This window comes from Pongo pygmaeus, chromosome 21 (genome assembly GCF_028885625.2).
Source record: "Pongo pygmaeus isolate AG05252 chromosome 21, NHGRI_mPonPyg2-v2.0_pri, whole genome shotgun sequence".
NCBI classification, from domain to species: Eukaryota; Metazoa; Chordata; class Mammalia; order Primates; family Hominidae; genus Pongo; species Pongo pygmaeus.
Window position 1 is genome coordinate 60,371,517 of NC_072394.2, and position 17,064 is coordinate 60,388,580.

At 53.7% G+C, this 17,064-nt stretch overlaps 1 protein-coding gene and 1 long non-coding RNA gene across 4 annotated transcripts in view; one reads left to right on the top strand and one right to left on the bottom strand.

The window, feature by feature from the left end:
- Positions 1 to 15,458, bottom strand: part of PMEPA1 (prostate transmembrane protein, androgen induced 1) — a 63,340-nt gene extending 47,882 nt beyond the window's left edge. The window contains exon 1 of one of the 3 annotated variants that reach the window (XM_063659383.1): positions 15,311 to 15,458. Coding sequence is in view for 2 of the 3 variants with exons in the window: in XM_054467838.2 (XP_054323813.1) it covers positions 13,457 to 13,565 (109 nt within the window). In the remaining variant the exon portion in view is untranslated. Of the gene's footprint in view, positions 1 to 13,456; positions 14,000 to 14,442; positions 14,618 to 15,310 lie in introns of those variants that run through there. The other 2 variants (XM_063659382.1, XM_054467838.2) reach the window with 2 other exon arrangements.
- Positions 14,192 to 16,768, top strand: LOC129021874 (uncharacterized). Its single transcript, XR_008496164.1, has 2 exons — positions 14,192 to 14,597; positions 14,920 to 16,768. It is a non-coding gene; the product is annotated as an uncharacterized LOC129021874 (long non-coding RNA).
- The last annotated feature ends 296 nt before the right edge of the window (positions 16,769 to 17,064 follow it).

The following is a 17,064-nucleotide window of genomic DNA, read 5'->3' on the forward strand; positions in this document are numbered from 1 at the left end:
GGGAGCTCAGATCCTGCCCAAGCACCCCACTGGTCACAGGGACCACTTTCTCCCTTCAGCTGCAACCTGTTACTGACAATTTCTGCTCCCTCCTGCTCTGAGCCCCAGGGATCGCTGCTGGCACCCTTCCAAGGAGGGAAGTGTGTGGAGGATGGGAGGAGAGGAGGAAGGAGCAGAGACCCCCAATCAGCCCATCCCTTAAACCAAGTGACAGGCGGTTCTGAGGCTCAGGGGAAGGTGGGCTCGTCCCTGCCTAGACGAATGAGGCACAGGCTTCAGGAAGAATGAGGTATGAGCCTGGGCGCCCCTGGGGCTCCAGGAATGCCAGGAAAACCTTGTGTCTAGAACTCTCCCCTTCGAGCATGGGCTGGCCAATAGTCCTGCTTCTCTGTGACTCTCCCTCCCACCCCAGGCCAAGACACTGCAGCCCAAGTTCAAATCCTGCTCTGCGCTGTGCTGGGCAATCCCTGGCAGGTACTTAGCTCCGCCTCCTCCACGCGATGGGGTTGCCATGAGGATTAATGAGACAGGGTGTGCCAAGTGCTCAGTGAGCACCTGCCACTGTCAGTAGGAATCGCTAGGGTTCAAAAAGCCACGATGTCACAGGCAAGAACCCAGAAAAACAATCAAGGAGACAAAGCTGTTGGGTGTTAGGTTCATTCCCTAAATACTGTCTGCCTCCCAGATTCTCCCCTTTCTTGTCTTTGTTCCTGAACCCCACCCTCAACTCCGCTGAGTCTATTCTGGGAAAAGGATCCAGAGCTCATTCTCACTAGAGTGAAAGGGAATGCTGCGAAGTGCTCAGAGCAGAGCTCAAGACTTTTGTGGAGAGAGGCTGGCAAGAGAAAATGGAGGCCTCTGTGCACATTTCCGTTTACACCCCTGATTTTTAAAAAAGAAAAATGACATATTGTCAAGGAACCAAGGAGTAATGCTTAATCTGGGCAGTCATGCTCTTCGGGGAGCCTTGCTCTTGGAGTCACCCTTGGATGCTGCTTCACTGAAGTGTGGGAGGTCCCGCTGCATGGTAGCTGAAGTGTGGGGCTGAGCCATCCACAGATGGGGAACGTCCTTAGAACTCAAGGAAGGAACTGCCTTGGGACTCACACAGGGTGACAAGGAGGAGCAGATGGGAGTTGGTCCTGGTGGCTGCATGCACAAGGATTTCTGCAGCCCCACTAGTCTTTCAGTCAGCCATTTGCCTGCACAACTTCCAGTTTTCCCCATAAGGATCATCCACAACCCGATGGCCAACAGGTGTCGTCACTCAAGCCCTCTCTGAACCCCGACTGGGAGCAGACATTGGGAGAACCACCTCGGTGAGGATCTGAGCCCAGCAAGGATGGAGGGTGCAGTGTCTGTTATGGGCAGCAAGTGGGGATGCTGGATCCAATGCCGTGCACTCAACATCCCTCATCTATACTACTAGGCAGCCCAATAAATACTGGCTGGATTCTACAGGGTTACTGGCAAATTTCTCCTCCAGTGAACTTTCTCATAGCCTTCCAACCAGCAGCTAGACAGACACCAATGACATGCTTTGCACTTGGCCCTAAGCTAGGAGCTGGAGATTCAAAACTACCTGAGACAGACCCTTGTTCCCCGACGCAGAGTGGAGGATGCAGTGCAGCTATGCAGATGGGGAGCCAACCAGAGGAAAGTACTGCAGGAAGAAATATTCCCCTTGCAGGCAGAGCCTAGATTTATACGGACAGTTGGAATTTGGACTCATAATTACACCTCTGGGCCACGTGGCAAGCAACTCTGATTACCCTCTAGACGGGAGCACAGTGACAATTTAGGGCCAAAGCAGCTAATAAAATTAGGCAAAATAAGTGGCACCATGTGTAAGTTCACACAGTTTGGAGAATAATGCAAAGAACTAACAACCGCAAACATCTAATAATTGTGATTGTTAGAGAAATGAGTGGGGAATGGGGCAGAGGCTCCCTTACACGTGAGCCTAAACATTTAAACATTTGTTTCATGGTAGGTCCAGCTGATACATTTTTTAAAGAGGCAACATTCTCTGCATCTGTGGCTTATGACTTGAAACGTCCCTCCAGGTCTGGGGCGGGGGCATCCCTCCCGTGTCAGCCTGCTCAGAGATCAAGATCCATAAACACAGGGAGAGATACACCCGAGATAGGAGTGCATTGAGCTGCGATCTATCCTAAAGATCAACAGCAGCAAATGGAGTGGTGTTTAAAGGCTGGTGGTGTTATTTCATTGGTTATATTCACCCATGTAATTGACACCCTCTCCATCATCTCAATACACCTGCCTCTTTCTCCCATATCATAAATAGATTAGAAAACCAGTTTCCTCCTATGGCCGTGACCCTATTGGCTTCTAAGCTCAGCCCCATATGAATCAGCCCTGGCTCACCATGATGGCATCTGGAATGACTCAATAATGAGGAGGCACAGACACCAATAAATGAATCACACCTTCCGCAAGACCAAACCTTTGGCTTTTACAGACACCAATTACAAAGTAGAAAGAAAAGAACAAAGAAATTACTCAGGGTGTTTGCGCAAAGTTGATTCAGAGGTTTATAGAATTATTACCGACTAAATTGTTTTTAGGAAGGCAGTTAGAGCCCTGGCCAGCTACAGACATCAGCTCAGCCCGGTGAGGGGAATCTACGGAACTGGCGGGGCGGGCACCAAGTTCCCGCAGGGTTCCCAGACCTATGCAAAGCTCCCCGGCTTCACTTTCCACCTTCTTCTGGAAAGCTGTTCCGGACCTTGCAGAAATCCTAAGAAGTCAGCATGTACATATAGATACACACACGCACAGACTTGGCAAGTCTCTGTATTAACTTTTATCTTTTATTCCTTAAATGTAGCAGCCATAAGAGGACATCGAGATTCTCCCTTCTCTGGGAGTCTGAAGCACATCACTGACCACAACCAAACTCTCACGCCATCTCTCAACTGACATCCACGAGGTGTTTCAGATCGAAGCTCTGTTACCTGCTGTATAACTCAGGGGAATGAAGAAGGGTGTTTGCTGTGGCCCCATGCAAATTCTGAGCCTCCCTAAAGGAAGTATGGTCTCTGGGATGAATCACCCCACAGGGCTCAAACCGAATCTTGTTGTCTGGGCATCTGACAACAAGATTATGGGACAGCTTGTGCAGTCTGTGGGTGTTGCCCACATCAAGGATGTGCAAGCCTAGTGGGCAGCTTGATGCAAGAGGGAGCCAACCTGAGCTCCGCCCAGCTCACACTCTCGGTCAGCCGTTCCGCTTACCGCCAATCCCTACTTACCATCAGCACCAACACCCTCGTGGCCATTTATTGAGCATCTATTAGGAATTAGCCCTGTGATAGGTGCTTAAAAGACAATTTATTTAATCACCTCCGTGCAGTAATCATAAATCCTAGTTTATAAATGAGGCAGCCAAGATCAGGGAGAGTAAGGAGCTGACCAAAGACTCCACATCTAGAAAGGGGCTGAGCTATGTTAAAGAGCCCCAGGACCCCTCCACAGTCTCTCTCCCTGCGCAACTACAAGGTGCCAGGACTGCCCCACAGGCCAAGCAAGGCATGTGGGGTGCACGGCAGTCTCTCGGGATTTGGTCTAGATGAGCAGAGGGGTAACTAGGCAACTGAGACCACTGGTGCTGAAAACCTCCTGGGGGAAAGAGCAGTTTGCATTGCTCAAAATTTCTGAAAAACTGATTCAGCTTCCCACTCTCTTGCTGCTGAGGACACAGCTTGGAAAATCTGATTTCACCTGCCTGGGGGAACTCAGGGCAAAGCTGGGAGAAGGTCAGGCTCACCTGAGCTCACCCAGTGACACAACTGTGGGAGGTGGGATGCCCATGGTGGACTCCAACAAGGGACCTCAGAGAAGCCTCCCGGCCTCAGCGGTTGGAACTCACATGTTTCGACAGTCCATGTTTTACATATATCATACATAAAATACAAATGTATATTGTACACACTTGAAGATATGTGGCTCTAAATATAAAAACACACCTTTTTATATTCTTAACCACTGACACTCAGGCAAATTCATGGCTAGATTTGTCACTTTCATGCTACCAAAGCCAGTGATGGAACTGGCCCCTCCTGGAGACCTTAAGGACCAGCAGAGACTCTTCCACTCCTGATGCTGATGCGACCTGCATACTGGGAATCCATGACAACCTGTCAATGACAATAGAGGCTGACAGCTGCTACTGACAGACCCCTCCACAGGCCCATGCTTTACAGAACATGTTCAAGGGAACAGGGAAACTGAGGCACACAATAACTCCACTTCCACCAACTGTCAAAATGTTTATTGATCTATTTGGTGCCAAGATCGTGCAACTTGTATCAACACAAATAAGCACTTGGCACAGCCACCTCCTCTGAAACCCCAAAAGCCTATAGTGGGGGCAAATGATATAGGACAGCTTCTTAAGACTTAAAAGGCAAAGTGACATCTCGAACCTGCGTGACTGCTAGGTGGTTCTAGCTGTGGCCGTCCAGCCCGAGGGGAGGCTAGCACCACTGCTAAGGAGGATGGGGAGGTGTTTCTTGCTGATGGTGAAGAGTTGGTTCATGGAGGTCACAATCAATCTTTATCCACCATCCAGATCCCGGAGCCTCTGGGAATTTTCAACTTGTTACCAATAATTAAAATTCTCTTTTCTGCCAGTAGAGCCATTTCCCAAGCCCACTGAAACAATAACAAATGATTTTAGTTAAAAGACATCAAAAAAAGGGGCCGGGCATGGTGGCTCACACCTGTAATCTCAGCACTTTGGGAGGCCGAGGCGGGCAGATCACCCGAGGTCAGGAGTTTGAGACCAGCCTGGCCAACATGGCAAAACCCTGTCTCTACTAAAAATACAAAAAATTGGCCAGGTGTGATGACTCATGCCTGTAGTCCCAGTTACTTGGGAGACTGAGGCAGGAGAACCACTTGAACCCGGGAGGTAGAGGTTGCAGTGAGCTGAGATCGCACCACTGCACTCCAGCCTGGGTGACAGAGCAAGACCCCATTTCAGAAAAAAAGAAAAGAAAAGAAAAAAGAAGACATCAAAAAAAAAAAAAAAGAAGAAGAAGAAGAAAATCAGACTATACTTCGAATCTTTCTGACATCCTTATTAGTTTATGGCAGGCACTGATTCCAAGCCACCTTTCTTCCTATCCCCATTCCCATTAACAACAGGTACATATTAGAATGTGCTGGAGCATTAGGAATAGCTGATCACCACCTGATACCACCAAAGTTGAGTCACAATAGCTGCTTAGCTCAGTTCAACATGTGGCATCTCAACATCACCTCTGAGCAAATTCCACCTTCCTCCGTGAGGACAATAACCCCCAAACACTCCCAGTCTGCAGCAAGTGTGTGCCAAGAAGAATCACCCTAGGAATTCTCCTTCTGGGGGCCTGCAGCAAGCCCTGGCAATGCATTTTTGCCATTTGATGGCCTTTGTAGGACTAAAGCCATCACTGTGAAACCCTGACCACCCAGGGCAACTGGAGCAGGTGCAGGGGAGGTGGGTCTGCATTGACTTCTGTACCTGCCCCTTAGCTCTAGAAGAGAAGGCAGGTATGAAACTCGGGCACAAATAGTGTCCCAAATAGTGGAAACTTTGGAGCATTCAAAATCACATTTTGTGCCAGAGGTGCTTTTCAGGTAACGGTCTTGACAACCCCATAGAACAGATGTCATTCTTCCTTCCACTTCACAGAGGGTCAACTGGAGACTCAGGAGGATACCACGCTCACCCCCAGAATGAAGGTCTTCAAAACCTGTATCTTGACCACAAGAATTCGGAATCTCTTGAAAGTTCACCTGCCCACTTCCTCCCTTCATCCAACGCACATGAGACTCCTACCAGGTTTGGGGACACAACCAACAACAACCCCTCGGTGCTTGGTGCCTGGAGGGAAAGCAGACATGGCACAGCTAATGACACAAAGATTCGATTACTGCCATGACAAATGTGACATGAGGAAGGCCAGGGTGCTCCTGGGCCCCAAACAGGACACCAGGCTGGGGGTCTCCCTAGGCGAGCCCCTGAAGGTGTGTCTGAGTATGGCCTCTCAGCTTCCCTTCTGAAATGACTCGTGTTTTTTCACCTGTCTGCCTACAAGAGCGGCAGCTCGCAGAGGGCAGGAATTTGTCTGTGTCGTTCCCTGACGTTCTGCGGCCCTGGGAACAGCACAGGAGGTCAGAGGTGCATGGCAAATGGTGCTGAACGCTGAGCCCCTGCGGAGGCTGTGTCTAGTGATGTCCCCTATCAAGTCTACATTTGATTCCCTGGGAACATTCCCCAGCTACTCCCCAAACCCTGCCACGACATCTGTTGGTGTTGGTATGTCAGAGATGCACAGAGAGCTGGAGACAGAGACACCAGCTCCTCATGCAGCCTGACAAGGCACGTGTGTTTTGGGGAGACATTTCCAATGAATGTCAGCCGTGTCTTGCCAGAGTAGAATGGACCCAATTGCTCTGAGAGGTGGCCAATTCGTATGTGTTCTTCCCTAACAAATGGTCCAATATGGGCTTGCAGTCTTGGGAGTCTAAAATACCACTGCAATGGCCAATCTTGCAAAGAAAGCCCTGGGGCTCAGGAGGTCGGTGTGGTGGAAAAGAAAGCCTGGGAGTGTGGACTGCAAGGTCAGGGAGCTTGCGTTTGAATCCCAATGGAGCATCAGTTCCTGGCTGTGTGACCTCGAGAAAGTATCTTACACACTCTGATCCCATTTTTGTATCTGCAAATTGGTGCAATAGCTCTCTCAGGGTTGTTTTGAACACTGAGAAAAATGCGTCACTAATACCTGGCACATAATAATCTCTTCACATTCAACTAGGAGAAAGAGCAGAAGCAAAAAAAATCCATCAGTAACCCAGGAACAGAAAAGAGAAGCCATTCTGTGGCTCTCGGATAGTCTGGGGACGCCCCAAGCTCTTCCAGGCCCACCCCAGGGTGCTGAAGCTCCTGCCCTGGCTGGTAAGTCATTCTGGGATTTTTCCCGGTTTGGTGACAAACAGTTCTGCCAGTGCCTGCCTGACAAGACCCTGACGAGACCCCTGAGGTGTCAAGGTTTGGCTTTGTAGTGTCATCCAATGGGAAAATGAGGTTGACTGTCAGTACTCGGCACTGTCACAGCTTCACAGAGGGGTGCAGCCCACCCTGGGGAGAAGGCAGGAAGGAGTGCGTGGAGCAGAAGTGAAACTGAAGACCGGCCCCTCCCTGGCCCTGCCCCTGCTGCACCTGTTGATGGGGGTGGGGGACATCAGGGCCTTTCTTTTAATGGTTTGCCCCCACATACGCTCACCTGTTAAAAATTTCAATTGATTCTCAAAAAGGGGAGCCCCAAACCATCAGAAGCTTCTGGGCTTTCTGCTCCCAGGTTAGGCTGTCTTAGGAATTGGAGCCAGTGGGGCATCTGGACGTCAGGGCGGTGTTGACCTCACGGCCCCAGTTTTATGCCTTGCCTTGTACCCCCTCTTCCAGCCTCTGTCCACCAAGCCTGGCAGTGGATTAAGGGAACCCTGCTGGCAGACCCAAAGAGACCGTCTGGGGCCTCCTGGGCCAGCAACGGGCATGCTGGGGTCGTTGCCAGCCAGGTCTGCGGTGGGCCTGGCAAGGACAAGGAGTATGACACAGATAGTCAATTACCTCCATATTCAAAGCCATGGGCCCCAGATGGGCCTGTGGATTCCAACCTTCCCAGCCAGTCCGAGGATGGGCAACCTTTTTCTGGTGAAGGCCTTCTCATCACTAGGCACTCTGTTAGAGAGTGACCGCTAGGGAACCAGGCAGAATGGACCATCAAGTCCAATCCGCCCCACCATCATCGCTCACCTCTACGAACACACAGCTGCTCCAGACACCAGGCCACACACAGCCAGAATCTCTCGGCACCCTCAGCACAGCGGCTATTATCACCCCACTTTACAGAACCATCAGGTGACAGTGAAGGGGGACACAAAGGGGACGCAGCCAGCAAGTTTTGACGCCTCCATCCCTCTGGCCCTCGGTCTCACGCCTAACCCACCCACAGCAGGGCGGGTCACTTGATGGAACAGATGGGGTCTGCCAGCAGGTTCTGTGGGGCTTCTTGGTGACAGGGGAGACAAAAGGAACTGCCAGCACTTAAAACCCAGGAGTTTTATGTCAACATTTAACCATTCGGCTGCCCTGGAATGGAAAGATCTGGCCACTCAGGGCCCATGTGGCAATGGTGGGCTGAGCAGCGGCCACAGTGCCTTTAAACTGGACTCTTGCCCCTGGTTCCGTGGAGCCCACCCCAAAGACAACTGAGTTTGCTTCCCTGAACCACGCTCCCCCAGCTTCGGGAGCCCCGGGCACAGCATGGTACCATTCTTGTCACTCCAGAGGGTGCATGAAGAGCAGGTCCGCCTCCCGCACAGCTCCCGCACGTGCCCCGACCATGCGTGTGTTACGCAACACTTTGTAAAAAGCAAAAAATGGGCCCTAGGCTTCAATCTCCTTCTCTCAGCATGTGCACCGTACAGAACCCGAGGCTGGCAGCAGCACAGCCTCCGAAATTCACCGTGTAAGAGTTCCTTCTCTTTGGGCAGGATCCCAGACACCAGGGTGCCTGCAAACTTGGTCTCTGGATGCTAACACCTGAAGAGAGAAGGCCACACCGATCCTCAGGTTTGGACCCTGCCACCAGCACCCTCCTCCAAACATTTTCTGGCTTTTAAACTATTGACCGGACTATAAACATTTAAACCCCCTGGCCCTGGTCCAAGATGGGAGTGGAGATGGTGGGGGCAGGCATGTGGGCACACCTGACCCCGTGGCTCTGGGGCAATTTGGTGGCGGGTGCATCTCGCAGCATGGAGGCTGCCTTGGGGCTCCTGTCTACAACTCTGCTGTAGACACTTCCAACCTCCACAGACCTCCCAACGGCCTCCCTTCTCCTGGGCAGCGGCACACATGGGTCCACCTTCCTTCTTTTACGGAGAGAGTGCGTACCTTCGCACCTCTTACAGGGGAGAACGTGCACTCTTCCTCCTTTTCTTCTTACATGCCCAGAAGTTTTAACCATTCCCAACCCAAAGAGAAGAGGGCAGGAAAGACAGATGGGGTAGAAGCTGTGTGTGCCTATGTATGAATGTGTGTGCGCACGTGTGTGTGTCTGCACGTGTGCGCATGCAAGCACCCACTCACAGGCGCGTGTGTGTTTGTACAGGAACAATTAGTTATTTTGTGCTTTGACAAACGCTAAACTCACCTCGACCCTGGGTCACACTGGGCAGTGTAGCTGGCTTAACCCAGACCTCCTGGGAAGCTGCGGCCAACTGTCTGACCTAAGATTCGGGTCACAGAACTCAGCTCCCTTAATAACTCCCTTATTGCACCACAACCTAAAACCCAGACAGTCAGAAAACCTCTGGGTGAAAAGTCTCAGGGTTTAGCAGGCCCACAGGGGAGAACAGCTGGTGTTAGACATCTATATTTTAACCCCAATCCAAAACATCAGCTTTCACTAACGCCAGGGTCTCTCCTTAGAAACGTAAATCCAAGATGAAAACGGGAAAACTTCATCTCAAGAGGAAGCCCCTATCTTTCCGTCATGGCACACAACAGGCACTCAGTAAAAGCTGAGTGGATGAGTGGCTGCGGAGTGGCCACAGGCCTTCACAGGGACGGATGTCTGGCGGGAATTAAGGGTCTCCTGGCAACGCAGATGCTGCCCTCTGGCCCTCAAGCCCCTTAGGAGAAACCACTAACTGACTAAACAGTGGTCTCAGTAAGGGGCATTGGACCATGTCTGAAGACATTTCTGGCTGTCAAACCTGGGAGAGGGGTGCTGGTATCTAGTGGGTGTAGGCCAGGGGTGCTACTAACACCTTACAGAGCACAAGACGGCCTTTCCTGCCTCCCAACAAAGAATTACCGTGCTCAGAATGTCACAGTGCCAAGGCACTGTCTCTACACCCTCACTTGATTCAAGCAAGTGTCAAATAGCATGTGCCAGGCAAGCCCAGGGAAACCTGGGTGTCCTGTGAGTTTCTGATATTTTCTCATATTTGTTTGGAACAGGTTGGAGAAGAAGAATCAGAGGCTCGGTGACTCTGGCCAGTGGGTGATGTTAAAAAGACAGCTGCCACCGTAGATACCACCAGAGATGGGCCCAAGGCAGGGGCACCTCCCAGGACCCTCAGGAAACGCCTCCCGCGTGAGCAGACGCCGGATGGCCCCAGGTTCGGTCTTTCCCGAGAGCTAACTTAGCATCCATCTGGGCCCCAGAAGTTTGAGGCAATAGCCAGAGGAGAAAGACCGGGGGTAATCTCTGAGACGCAGCAGAACTGAAATGAGGTAGATGAGGTTGCCAGGAAAACCAGGTGCCAGGAGTCCTTTCCTCAAAAGTAGCCGCGTCAAGCTCCAGGCTGTCATCTGCGAGGCTGTCACTCGTGCTGCCTGCTTTTAATCCCAGGACCCTTGGCTTTTTAAAAGAAAGGGTTTTCCCATGGGTATGTTTTGGGAACACTGAATTCCCATCAGACAGCAGCCTCATCCCTCGACTCTCAGAAAAAATGGGGCCCCAGGAGTGTCCTGTTACAGTCAAGCCCACTCCATTCAGCATCCTGAGAGCAGACACCGCTCCTGGGGTACAAAGGGGCTCTGACAATTTCCCCCAGCCCCCAATTTCAAGGAGGACCTGCTTTGGGGCCCAAGTTCCAAATTCAAGAGGCGTGGGTGTGCAGTTCAAGAGAAACCACCGTGGCCTGGGGCTGGTGTGGGTTTTGGACCTTGGGCAAAACGTTCCACGGTGGACTTTCCTCATCTATAAGCTAGGGATGTGAACCCCGAGCTTGCGTAGGCTCCTCTCAGGTCTGAAATTTGGGGTAGCTGAAGACCACACAGGGGAACCGGCAGTGGGTGGGAAGCCCGGTCTAGCCTGGAGACCTCCAGCCAGGCTCAGCAGGGGAAAGACCTTATCTCGAAAGACTATAGAATTCTAGATTTCATCCACCACGGTCTCATTCTTCAGATGAAGACAGTGAGGCCCATCGTGGCTTAAGGACCTAGCAAGGTCAATTTCCTTCTGCCAAAAGAAGGTATCTTACAGGATAGGAGCCACGTGGACACTGCCTCAAAGCCCAACTCCAAACCATCCATCAAGTTCTAGTTGCAAACAACTCCCAGCATGTACTAGATGAAAAACAGCAGCCACTACTAGTTAAAAGAAAAACCAAGTACTAGCTTCTTTCCTTTCTTTTTTCCTTCCCTCCTTCCTTCCTATCTTTTGGTGTAAAGAAACTCCAGGAGACACCAGGCCTTACCACTTCCTCACCCTAGTCTCTCGGGGAAATCTGATGAAAACAAACTGTTACAGTATACCTGCATTTTAAAGACTGGTTGGTTCCCTCCGTGCCCTGCAGCTTTCTTCCAATAAGTAGGGGGCTGTGTATACACAGAACACAGGACTAACTGGGGCACCCAGGGGCCAGCTGGAACAGGCTAGGGTTCCAGGTATTAACCCCAAGGGTCCCAATCACTCAAAGGCTGCTGGGGGCGGTGGGGCAAAGTGCAGAGGGCGGTGACAAGGCATTTAACAACAGGCCTTGATGTCAGGTCAAAAACATTATGGACTGATGAGCTTAAGAAAGGACAGAAATAAGAACAATGCTTTTTTTTTTTTTTTCTTTAAGTCCTGAACCATAAAGAGAGACAAGAGCAAAATGATGCACTGTGCCCAGCCCTTGGAATAAGGGTGACACAAGGATGTGTGCCCCTCGAGCAGGAGGTCCTCAAGGCAGCTTTACAGAGCGAAAGGCAAAAAGTGAGGCAACGAGGGCACTGAAGCAGCAATCCATCTAAGGCAAGACTCTCCAAACGTGTGCGAACGTATTTTAATAACATCCTCGTGCATTTCATTAGCCTCCTGAGTTCACAAAGGGCCTCTGGGAAGGCAAGTCGGTTCCGCAAACGCTGGCTCTGGGCAGGTCCTCCTGGCACCTCGCTGGTCTGGCACAGGCCAGCTAGGGTGGGGTAGGGGGAGAGCTTTCCATTCCAGGTTGGGAGGGAGTGTGGAGAGGTGGATGAATGGAAGGACCCACCACCAAAGCCCGGCCAGCCTGGTTATTTTTACCACTTGAAGCTCACTGTATAGGCTCAGGGGCCACAAACTGGCAGCCGCCTGCGGACACTTGCTTATGTGCCGCCCAGACACTGCCTTCATTCCACGGCGGCTGCTTCTCAGCTCCGGGCCCCAGCTAGGGGCAGCCTGGCCCCGGCAGGGAAGGGCTGTGTGCCCCTTCCCCTGGCGTGCTTCTTCAGGGTGGGGATGGGGAAACTAAAGCTCAGGGAAGCAAAAGGTCCCCGAAAAGGTGGGCTGGGGGACAAGGTGTAGGCTAGAAGCTAGAAGCCAGAACCCGGCAGCTAGTGGTTCAATTCTCCACTCAACCAAATGTCCACCTAGGTGGGCTGTGCGTGCAGGAGGTAGAGACTTACTTATCTGAACTTTTGGGTGCCCAGGCGGCTGCGTTAGCCACAAGGTTCAAAACCCCACTCCCCACCGTTGGTCCACTGACCCCTTTTAGGGCCAGGCAGTCCCAAACACAAACAGCCCCAAACTTTGACTCCTTTGTAACCATGGTCTCAGCCAGACTGAACCAAGCTGTCCAGACAGAGGCTATTTATAGGTGCGTCGGGGACACAGACACTGGCACAATGACACACACACATTCAAGATCCACGCTGGGCCAGACGCGCCAGCGCTGAGCCCTGGATTCAGACACCTGGACACACACGGTCCCCAGATCCGGCCCAACCAGACCAGACCCGCAGAAAGACTCACACGCTCAAGAAAGGCACCCCGGCGCGGACACGGGAAAAACATAGAGAGAGAGGCAGGAAGACTCGGTGACACGCACTCTTGGGCAAGACCGCGACTCAGACCCCCAGACACCCCGAGAGACGCCGAAGACCCAGACAGAGCCACGCAGCCACGCACACTCCACAGACGCACGGACATCCACTCAGAGCCCGAGACACAGCGCCGCGAACACTCCAGACACACGCCCGGAGCCCCAGACACCTCGCAGACCAGACAGTGTCTCACACGCCCCTCCACCCCCGCCCAAAGTTGATAAAGAGCCGGCCTAATTGCTCCATCGCGACTGCCCTTAGGGAAATAAAATGGAAACTTCACGGATCCGCCCGCCCCAGCCCTCCCGCGCCGTGCGCCGCCGCTGAGCCCCGGGTCCGAGTCCGGGCGGGCGGGGCGCGGACAGCGGGGGCCGTGCCAGGATCGCAGCGCCGCGGGACAAAGCCGGGCCGGCCGCCAGCTGCCGCGAGCCGGGAGGGCGCGCCCGGGGCGCGGCGGGCGCTGCCGGGCGCAAGGCGTTCGGTCCGAGGGGGCGCGCAGGGCCCGGACCACCGCCCGCAGCTGTGCCCCGACATAGGGTCCGAGCCCGACGGAGTCTCCGGGGAGGGGGGCGTGGGGTCACTCACTGATCTCCATGCTCTGGAACAAAGAGCGTTTGCAGTTGCACGTGCAGGAGACATTGGGCTGCCCGGCGGCGGCGGCGGCGGTGCTGTTGACCCCCATCAAGCGGTGCATGGACGGCGCGGCGGGGCGGCGCGGGGCGCGGGGGGCGCGGGGGCGGCCGGGGGGGGCTCCGGCCGGCGCCCGGAGCTGGGGCCCCGCATGCAGGAGGCGCGCGGCGGGGGAGGCGCGCCCCGGCTCGCCGGGCTCGGGTCGCCGCCAAGTTCCCGGGGCGCCGCGGGGCTCAGTGCGCGGGACCGCGCTCCTCTGCGCCCCCCCGGCCGCCCCTCGGCAGCCCCGGGGGCGTCGGCAGTGCCCGCGGGTGGCGTCCGGAAAATGGGCTGGCAGCGGGGCGCGCGCTGCCGCCGGGGCTGAGCCTCTGCCGCTAGCTTTCCCCAGCCGAGCGCCTCCGCCGCCGCCGCCGCCGCCGCCGCCTCCTCCTCATTCAAGTCCAAGGAGATCGGGTTTCGCTCCGAGACCGCGGTCGGAGGCAGGCAGACGGTCTGACGTCAGCGCTAGACGGGGCTGCCGGTTCCCACCGCGCGGGGGCCGGGGAGGGGGCGCGCGCTGCGCCAATCCCCGCCGAGGTTCCCCCGCACCCCCTCCCCGAGCCGGGGGGCGGGGTGACTGGAAACGGGGCGGGCTCTTAAAGGGCCAGAGCTAGGCGGCCCACGTAGACCCGGCACCCGCGCAACGGAGGAGGGGCGCTGTGCCGTCTCCCCAACGGCGGTCAGCTTGGACCGCCTGCCCGGCGCACGCCCGGGGCGGGGGAGCCGAACTCGGTGCCAGCCGCACCCGGGCGGGTTGCTGGTGCGCCCTCCCCTCGCCCCCGTCCCGGGGGTCCTTGACCCAGGCTCTTGGGGCTAGCCTATCTTGTGAGGAGCACAAGGTCCCTGGGGGCTCAGGGAAGAGAAATTGGAGAAAGGGGGAGGAAGCCCCCAAGATAGATCACCCATTGCCTGATTTCGCAGGAGACTGTCCGCCTTCAGTTCTCCAGCAGCTCGGGGATCATGGCCCACTGAACCCCCAAGCGCTTTCACCCGAACCCAGGGAGGACGACCAGGAAAGACGGGAACTCGCGTAGACACGCCCGGAAGCCCTTGTCATGTAAATAGCTGTCGGGGACTGGTATATTGTCGCCGCCCCAGCCGGCGGGACCTGGGGCGAATCCACACCCATTGTCTGCTGCCCGAGGGGCCACCGGCTGGGGGGCGCGGCTCCGGAGTTCAAAAGGGGTATGAGCGGGAGGGTTGTACTTTTATTTCATTAAGTTTTAATTACAGGAGTGCTACAAGAACACATCCTTCTGGTTTAAAAAGATATTAAAATATTACATAAGAGACCTCCCCTCCCTGGCCCACCTCCAGCCTCTTAAGAATTTAGTGTGTCGCCTTTTAGACACTTTCTCAAAGCTTCACTTTTTTAACAGGCACTTAAGGAGCACCTACCTGTGCCAGAAACTCTCCAAATATTAACTCAACCTGACACCGACTCAGTGTGGCCGAATATTACTCTCCCCATTTTACAGAGCGGGAAGATTGTCAAGGAAGTCGCTTGTTGAAATTCACACAGTGGTGGAGCCTGTGTTCCAACCCAGGACCCTGGGGTAGCTGCCTCCCCCTCTCCCACATAGTCCTGATTCTTTAAATACCCACATATTCTTGTAACGCCTGGAGTTTCAGTAATTAGCAGGGACTTAGTGTGTGTTCAGAGAAAAAAAAAAGCTTTTAAAAATTATTGTTACGGTGTTTGTAACAGTTTGGATAGAGAAGGAAAAGCTGGAATTTGGGAAGTGAAGGTGGCCTCCGGGGAGAACTTACCTAGACCAGAGCGAATTCATCCTGAAGAACTCAGGGAAAGCCGGTGCAGGTCGTGGGTTCCCGCTCTCCCTGCATAGGCACCGTGGTGCTGCCAGAGCTCCCCCAGAAAGACCAGGAGGCTTGTTCTGGAGAAGTCAAGCCCAGGGATGTGGCTCAGGCTGGTCCAGGCTCTTTGGAGGAGTCCAAGCGTGCCCAGCCCAGGGGGAGGTTCAGAGGCACTGACCGTCTTCTGTTTGGGAGGAGAAGCTCACTCTTGGAGCCATAGCCAGCACTAGGTCAGGACCCAGGCCCCGGCCCAGGAGTGGGGCAATACCCAGGGTCTACCCCAGATGGCACCCTGCTGTGAACTGGGCGCCCTCAGCCCCCGCCTTGAAGAAGGGGCAATACCACCAGCGTGTCTTTTATCGGGAAGATATTGCTGCAGTTTGGCCCCTGCAACTTAAGAGAAAAGCTGAGGGGTCCCCAAGCGTCCCTTGGGGTACCACTGCAAATACTGAGTGGGCCTGGAGATGACCTGGGTCCCATTCACTTCCTAGGGTGAAGGAGGTCATCATTACCACCCCTGCTTTCAGCCATTTCTTCATTCATTCAATCAACAAACTCTGGCTGAGCTGCAACCCTGAGCCGGAGAATTCAGCCACGCCAGACGCAGCCCCTGCCCTCCGGGAAGTCTCGGGAGACCTGGCTAGTCTGGCTGGGAGAAGTCACACCTTGATTGTCTTGGAAGTGAGATGGCGTTTACACAATGGAGGCTGCACTGCCAGCAGGCAAAGATAACCAGTTAATTCAGTGGCTTAAAGAAACCAAACCTACCCACAACGCTTGACCTCCCATTCATCCGTCTGCGACACCGGCAGTGGCTACCGTTTATTGAGTGCTGATGGTGTCACCTGGGATTGACTTAGTGGTCTCTGGTGCTAGTTCCAAAGTTGATTCTGTCTGGAGAGCTTAATGCAGTGTTCAGACCTCAGGGTCCGAACCTGAGGGTCACCCAAAGATGAGTGGGACATAGCTGTGTGACCTCGGCTGAGTGCTTTCACCTCTCCAACCTCAGTTTCCTCTTCTGCAAAATGGGGTGGCTTCATGGCACCTTCACGTGGTGTGATAGCGAGGAATGAAGGGATCGATGCCTTGCAAGTAGAGGAGAGGGGACCGGATACATCTTAGTTGTTATGTTATTTAATCATCTTGGCAACCCTGGGAGGGAGGAACCACTATCATTTTATTTTCCATTTTGCAGATGAAGAGAATGATGATTCCAGCACAGACAGGGCCCCTGACGGGGCAGTAGGAAAGGAGAATTGCTTTGGAAGGAGCATAGGCTGGACTGCCAGCACTCATAGGAGGCTTCGTGTGTGCCCAGGACTGCGAGAATTAAATGCAGGACACCCGGTTCAGTTTGAATTTCAGATAAACTATGAATAATGTTTAGTATAAGTATATCTCAATTTAACTGGATAGCTTGTATTTTTCTTTGCGAAATCTGATAACCCTAGATGTGCCAGGGACTGTGATGCTGGCAATTTGGGCATGAAGGGCAGAGCCCACTGTCAGGCACAGGCAGAGAAGGTTCACAACTCCCCGATTCTACCCAGGAGAAGTGGGCAGAGCCAAGGTGTTAATGAGCTGAGGAGGAAGGGCTCACTGCTGGGAGTGGGAGTGGGGAGGGGGCACTACGATTGGGCAGGCCCGAGTTCCTGGGAAGAAGGCCACAAGTCAGAGGCAAAAAAAAAAAAAAGGTTTTGTTCACTCAT